Here is a 6341-nt window from a genome sequence, read left to right on the forward strand (position 1 = left end):
CACATTCTGCTCCTGGTAAAATGAAATCATTGCACATCTGTTTAACTCCTTGAACAGCTAAAAAAACAAAAACATACTAAACATTGTTTTAAAAGCTCAATACTCGTACTTTTTAAAGAATTTCTTACGATACCAGAGAGTTCTGCTGTTAAAAACAATGGATTTTCGTTTGCTCTAACCCTTTGATAGGTGTTGAATGCTCCACAATCACCATTTAATCTTGCCTGGATTGTTATAACAGGTTGTTTAACAGGAACCTTCACAGTCTCTAACTGAACCCATACAAAAGTCACTTGTCTGTCACTTATCTTTTCTTTGCCAGACTGATGTCAACTTATCTAGTGTAAATACTTGCTGTTTCTTTTTTTTTTTTCTCCATCCTCTATAACAGCACACGATTTCTTCAAGTCATCTTGGGTTTCAGAGAATTGTGATTACGGCCTTTTTCACATTTTATAGACAAACTGAAAAAACATGAATCAACAATTAATAATTGTTATCTATAGCTCTGAACCAAAGACATGTATATTTGTTAATCTGTTGCCCATAACGTATAAAACATAAAATATTTCCTTATTGTGCACCTTAACAGTGTTTTATGGTCATTCATTTTGTCACCACTAATAAATCCAATCCTAGTTTGTTGCAAAGGGAAAAAGCTATCACTTCAGCACCTGTAAGTTATTGCTTTTAATAAGACAAAAATGTTTCTTTAAAAAAAAATGAAAATGTTTACAATTATTACTCTTCTTCTTACTTTGTCTTGTACAGCAGTTGGGTTTCGTGGGATCCCCAAACAAGTCAAGCTGCTGTCAACAACAAGAGTTAGAAACAAATCTAAAAGCTGGTGTGAAAATCTCATTTTCATGCAAAAGCCTCATTGCATAGTGAAAGATGTTGCTTTGAAAGACCTCGTCAGCTCTCAGATGGAGTGACGGTTGTACTCGTGTGGAGGATGCATCCCGTCGTAGTGAAACTCCCTCCACTGCTCGGTGCTCTCTCTGGTCCTCTCGTCTTGTTCTGGGGGGGTTAGGCAGAATTTCATCAGTTCAATGAGCTGGTAGAGTGAATGAACTCTTCCCTCTCAGCTTCATCAGACATCAGAGTTTGCATACCATCGTGGTCTTCCTCGGCGTAGCTCTCAAACTCGTTCCTCTTCTCCTCGTGAAACTCTCTCTTGCGCTCGTCTGCAGCCAGAATCTGCCTCTGCTCAGCTGGAAGGACGGAGGAGTTTGGTGGTGAATTAAATTAGCACATAAAATGATAAAAATTAAAAAACAAATATCTCTGATTCAGTAGTTTATTGGCATTTCAAGCCAGCTACTCGTGAAGCAGGATGGAAATCAGACACAGGACTCAGCAGAGACACTGGAAAAGATTTCGGCAGACATCACCAACAACTTGTCACTGTGATTAAATCAGGCTTTATTGATTCATTATTACCAATGTTAGGTATATTGCCTTGGATTTACCTGATAACTGAAGGCCATTCGAGGGATTTTTAGAGCCTGACATGCTTCAGAGAACTCAGTTAAATTGAATTAAGTAGCCTGCAGCCTTCAAAAACTCATCACAACTATGAATATAAGTTCACTGAAGGCTGTTAAAGACCAGTCTGGAAATAAACTGCATGAACACAATGACAACGTCACAAAACTACAACCTCAAAAAATACCCCAGATGCACATAGAAAGAATTCGTTTAATTTAAAGGATAGGTTCACGTTTTTTTTCCTCCACTGAGTCCATCTTCTTACAAAACTCACCCGCCTTCAAATACACTGGAGTTGTCCTTTATGTCTATGACGAAACTTTATTGACAGAGGACAAAATCCACGGTTCCATTTGAAAATACATTATTAAGTTCAGCAGGCACGAATATGAATGAGGCACATCCGCATTACGGTCTCTTTAGTTGGGACTGATTCCACTTTGGTGTTAATATTACTACAGAGAAGTGAGGCCAGTGATTTCAGTCAGCCTGCATGTGACCTCTGACCAGCTGCACTGGATGTCTGAAGAAGACCAGAAAACATTAGTCCGTCAAGTGCGGGCAAGTCAGTGAAACTCATAAACTGACCGAAGTAACACTAGAAAGAGCCATCGGCTGAGATAGGAAAGGTTTGAGATAGCAATGCTAACCTTTCCAAAAAAGTCAGGTTGCAACTTTGACCTTTTACCAGGACTCCCAGCACAAGTCTGAACCTGCAGTGGGAGCCTGAATTCAAGTCACTTTGTTTTGGATTACAAGGTTTAATGTTTGTATGGTTGGCCATGCGATTGACTGGCGACCAGTCCAGGGTGTATCCCGCCTCTCGCCCGTAGTCAGCTGGGATAGGCTCCAGCTCCTCCGCGACCCTGACGGATAAGCGGTATAGAAAATGGATGGATGGATGGATGTTTGTATGGTTTCCTGATGGACTTTAGACCAGGATTTGGGACTCACGTAAAAGAATGAGTAGTGAGACAAAAACCCCAGACGGTAGCATTAGAGTCTGTTGTCTACATCTGCATGTCAAGACTTCATTTCAAAAATTGCACATCACCTCATCTTTCCACTGAAACAGCTAATACGTGTATCAGATATGTGCCTTTGCAGATTTAATTTTCCTGTCAGCGAGATGTTGTGCTTTCATGTCATCATACGGCAGGAGAGGCTCTCCAAAGCCAGCACAATTTATTTGTCTTGCTTTTTTACTTGGTTTTTCTCTGACCCCTCTCTGCCTGTGGGTCGACACATTCCACATTCAGCTCCCAACTGCGCACCCACTCACTCGTCCATCTCGGTCTTTTTCACTGTGTTTTACTGTGTTTTGTGTTCATTTTTATGTCTAGTTTTAGCCGCACAAAGTGTCCTCTCGGCACGCACACACAGACACACACACATCAGAGCAGCAGTCTCGCTGTGTGCTCTCACCTTCCTGCTGGCAGAGCTGTGCAGAACAGCGCAGTTAAATCACTCGAGAATGTCAAACACTGTACACTGTGTGAATTCTCACAACATTTGTAAGGAGAATATTCACTGATACAGTCGTCTGAGGGGTGTGTGTGTGTCAGTTCCATGATTCCTGTTGAGGAGACAGGAAGCAGAGCTGCTGTGTGACCAGGCAGGTCTGAATCTGGTTCAAGAAAACGGTTAACAGCTGCTGGCCGCCTCGGTCATAAAAACACTCATTAACGCGTTTGCTCACAGTCCGTTCAACGTGCAAAAAAGAACAATGTCGACTGTTTTCATTACTATACAGTGTCTCCTTATGCTGAGCATGGCGACCAAAGAAAAGTCTTATTTCAAGCCAATGACTTGGCACTATTATTTATTTTTTTACCTTCTGGTCAATGCTTTGATTGTCTGATGTCTGGTGCTTTTGTGTTGGTCTAAACTGATTCAAGAGCCTGTTGATCAATCCAATCAGATTCATAGGCTTCAATTAGAATCAAAAGTGATTTTGCCGACACTAATGCAGCAGTCTGCTGGATTTTATTTTTTTGTTTGTTTGTTGTTGTTGATTTTTTTGCACATGAGGAGGTAAAGCTGCACTGGATTGCTCACAGATCTTTAACAGAGTTGTTTTCTTGCTTTAAGAGGTAATAACTGCACGACAAGGCTTTGCATACCGTGAAATTTTAAAGACCACCGCGTACGATCAACTACTACTGAATGTGAAGAAATGAAAGAAAATATTAATTACTTCTACTCACTTTTTAAAAACAATAGTAATTAATTTGGGGTTTCTGAAAATGAGAATAGATGGTGGATTTATTAATATAAATTTGAATGCAACATAATGACTTCCATTATGACATAACAGTGAAGAAGTGTGAGTGTAATTCTGCTTTCTGCTGCCAAAATGTCCTGCTTAATGCCAACAATTACCACCCTTGGCTGATCAGACCTCGGTCCAAACTCAAACAGACCCAGAGTGAACTCACCGTTAATTTCATCCTGAGACTTCACACCGCGTCTGCTGCGTCTTCTGAAGAAGTTCAAGGCATCTGCCTCCTTCATGAAGATCCTCTTCAGGGGACCTGCAGTGGCAGCAGCAAAGCAGGAGGAGGTTCAGCTCACAACGCGAAAGGAGCATAAATGGAGAAGCTATGGAAGAGATGCAGCTGATGCAGCTCCTCACCTTGTGGGTCTTTGGTGTTGCCTGTGCTGCTGGGCACAGCTGCAGAGTCAGCCCCTGGAGACACTGGGTCAGAGGACAAAACATGAAAGCTCTAAATTAGAACAGACAGAATCCAGGCTCCCATGCTTACCTCTCTGTGAAAAACAAAGAAAACAAACAGCTATCCTCACTGCATCAGACTCACAAGAAAGAGCAAGAAGCACAGCGAGGAGAGCCAGGAGGGTCGCGTACGTCCGGGACATCTTTACTTCTGTGTCTGGATTGCTGAGAGATACGACTAGTGAGGCAGACCAGGAGGGAGAGGTGAGTAAGACGTATGTGAGAGGTTGGGTGGGAGTCTGCAGGAATGTTGACTGCTTGTCAGAGAAGAGTGAGGGAGGGACCGCACAGATCTGATAAGAAGCTGGATCCTACAAACAACACAGACTGTTTCCAAGTGATAGGAAGGTGCTGAGGATTTCATTTAGACATGACAGAGTTATTGTGCACCTTAAAGCACTTTTTTTTTTCATTCATTGTACTTCAATTTATGGGCGGCACGGTGGTGCAGTGGTTAGCACTGTCGCCTCATAGCAAGAGGGTTCCACGTTCGAATCCCGGTCTGGGCCCTTCTATGTGGAGTTCGCATGTTCTCCCTGTGCCTGCGTGGGTTTTCTCCAGGTACTCCGGCTTCCTCCCACAATACCAAAAACATGCACATTAGGTTAATTGGCTACTCTACATTGCCCCTAAGTGTGAGTGTGAGAGTGTGTGGTTGTCTGTCTTTGTGTGTTGGCCCTGCGATTGACTGGCGACCAGTCCAGGGTGTACCCCGCCTCTTGCTTGTAGTTAGCTGGGATAGGCTCCAGCCTCCTGCGATCCTCATGGATAAGCGGTATAGAAAATGGATGGATGTACTTCAATTAATGTCCTGGGTAAATCTGTAAGGGCAAATCTTACAGAGCTCCCTGTAGAAATCATTGCCTGAATATCTACCTCTGGTTAATACCTTCATGTGCAGCTGGAGCAGGAATGATGCCCCTCAACAAGGCCGCTCTCTCTGCTTCTGCAGAAAGTCCTGCCAGAAAGTATGCAGTCTTCTGTTTGCTGAAGTTTTTTCCCCACCTGAATTCTGGCTGTGCCCCAGAAAACAGTGAATGTTTAAATTGTTTTGTGGGGTAATCTGAGGTGGAGGGATTTCTGCTCCAGGAAGTGAGAGGAAATCAGAGGGTTTCAAAGTATGTGTAGTCAGTTTGCTTGAGTAAGTGAAGAAAGTATGAAAACATTTTCATTTGCAGCAACTGAATGTCAGTGCTGCAAATCAGGAGGAGACAATTCGCTGAACAATGAGGAAAATTATATTAATAACAATAGCTCATTTACTTTACACTATATGTATAAAGCAGAAGTATAATCAAGTCAAAATGATAATCAGTTGTGAATGGGGTGCATACTGTCTTTTTTATTTCACATTCACATTTTTTAATCATCGGAAAATCAGTTCATACATCAAGAAGTACTGACATCCTTTGCTTAAGTAAAAGTAACTTTACCACAGTGTACAAATACTCTGCTACAAGTAAAAGTCCTGCATTTGAAATTCTACTCAGAGTGTGCTTATATTTACTACTTTGTTTGCTGTTTTATTTGAATGTGTTTGAAGCATCACTCTTACATGAGTAAGAATATAACCACGTACATCTTTAAAATCTCTTTGTGGGGTCAGAAAAACAGCCTGCGTTCAGCTTTGTGATGATGTATTTTCAAACTAACCCAAGAAGGTTTTTAAATTGTTTATTTAGCAAAGGTATAAGGAGACTTTAAGAGAACTTCAGGAAAACTTAATCATTCCGTTTTTTCATTCAGAATCACCACTTTTGGAAATATATAGTTTTCACTGGACAGGATGGGTTGGAAAATTTGTAATCTGAAAAGTGACTAAACCTGTTGGGCAAATGTTGCAAAAATAAAAATAAAAAATAAGTAAAAAATATAATATTTGCCTCCAAGACGTAGTGTGGCAGAATTATAAAGTTGCTAAAGCTGGAAACACTCATGTAATACTTCGAATTTGTTCTTGAATAAATATACATTTTTGCAATTTAATAAACATCTCTTATTAGACGTGTGAGTGATAAATAGGACTGCAGCTACTCGTCCAGCAGGGGGCGCCGCCGGGTGGCACTGACAGCCTCTGTTGCCTTTTCCGGCACCAACCGTTAGGTGTCGCTGTGTC

The 6341-nt window shown here is 41.5% G+C and overlaps 1 protein-coding gene across 1 annotated transcript; it reads right to left on the bottom strand.

The window, feature by feature from the left end:
- Positions 1 to 915: 915 nt before the first annotated feature.
- Positions 916 to 4706, bottom strand: ucmab (upper zone of growth plate and cartilage matrix associated b). Its single transcript, XM_046394622.1, has 5 exons — positions 4311 to 4706; positions 4127 to 4189; positions 3930 to 4025; positions 1116 to 1214; positions 916 to 1020 (listed from the first exon to the last, which is right to left on the bottom strand). Exons 1-5 carry the CDS (start codon positions 4366 to 4368, stop codon positions 923 to 925), a joined length of 414 nt encoding a protein of 137 aa, XP_046250578.1. The 5' UTR covers positions 4369 to 4706; the 3' UTR covers positions 916 to 922.
- Positions 4707 to 6341: the final 1635 nt, after the last annotated feature.

This window comes from Scatophagus argus, chromosome 7, assembly GCF_020382885.2.
Source record: "Scatophagus argus isolate fScaArg1 chromosome 7, fScaArg1.pri, whole genome shotgun sequence".
Classification (NCBI taxonomy): domain Eukaryota; kingdom Metazoa; phylum Chordata; class Actinopteri; family Scatophagidae; genus Scatophagus; species Scatophagus argus.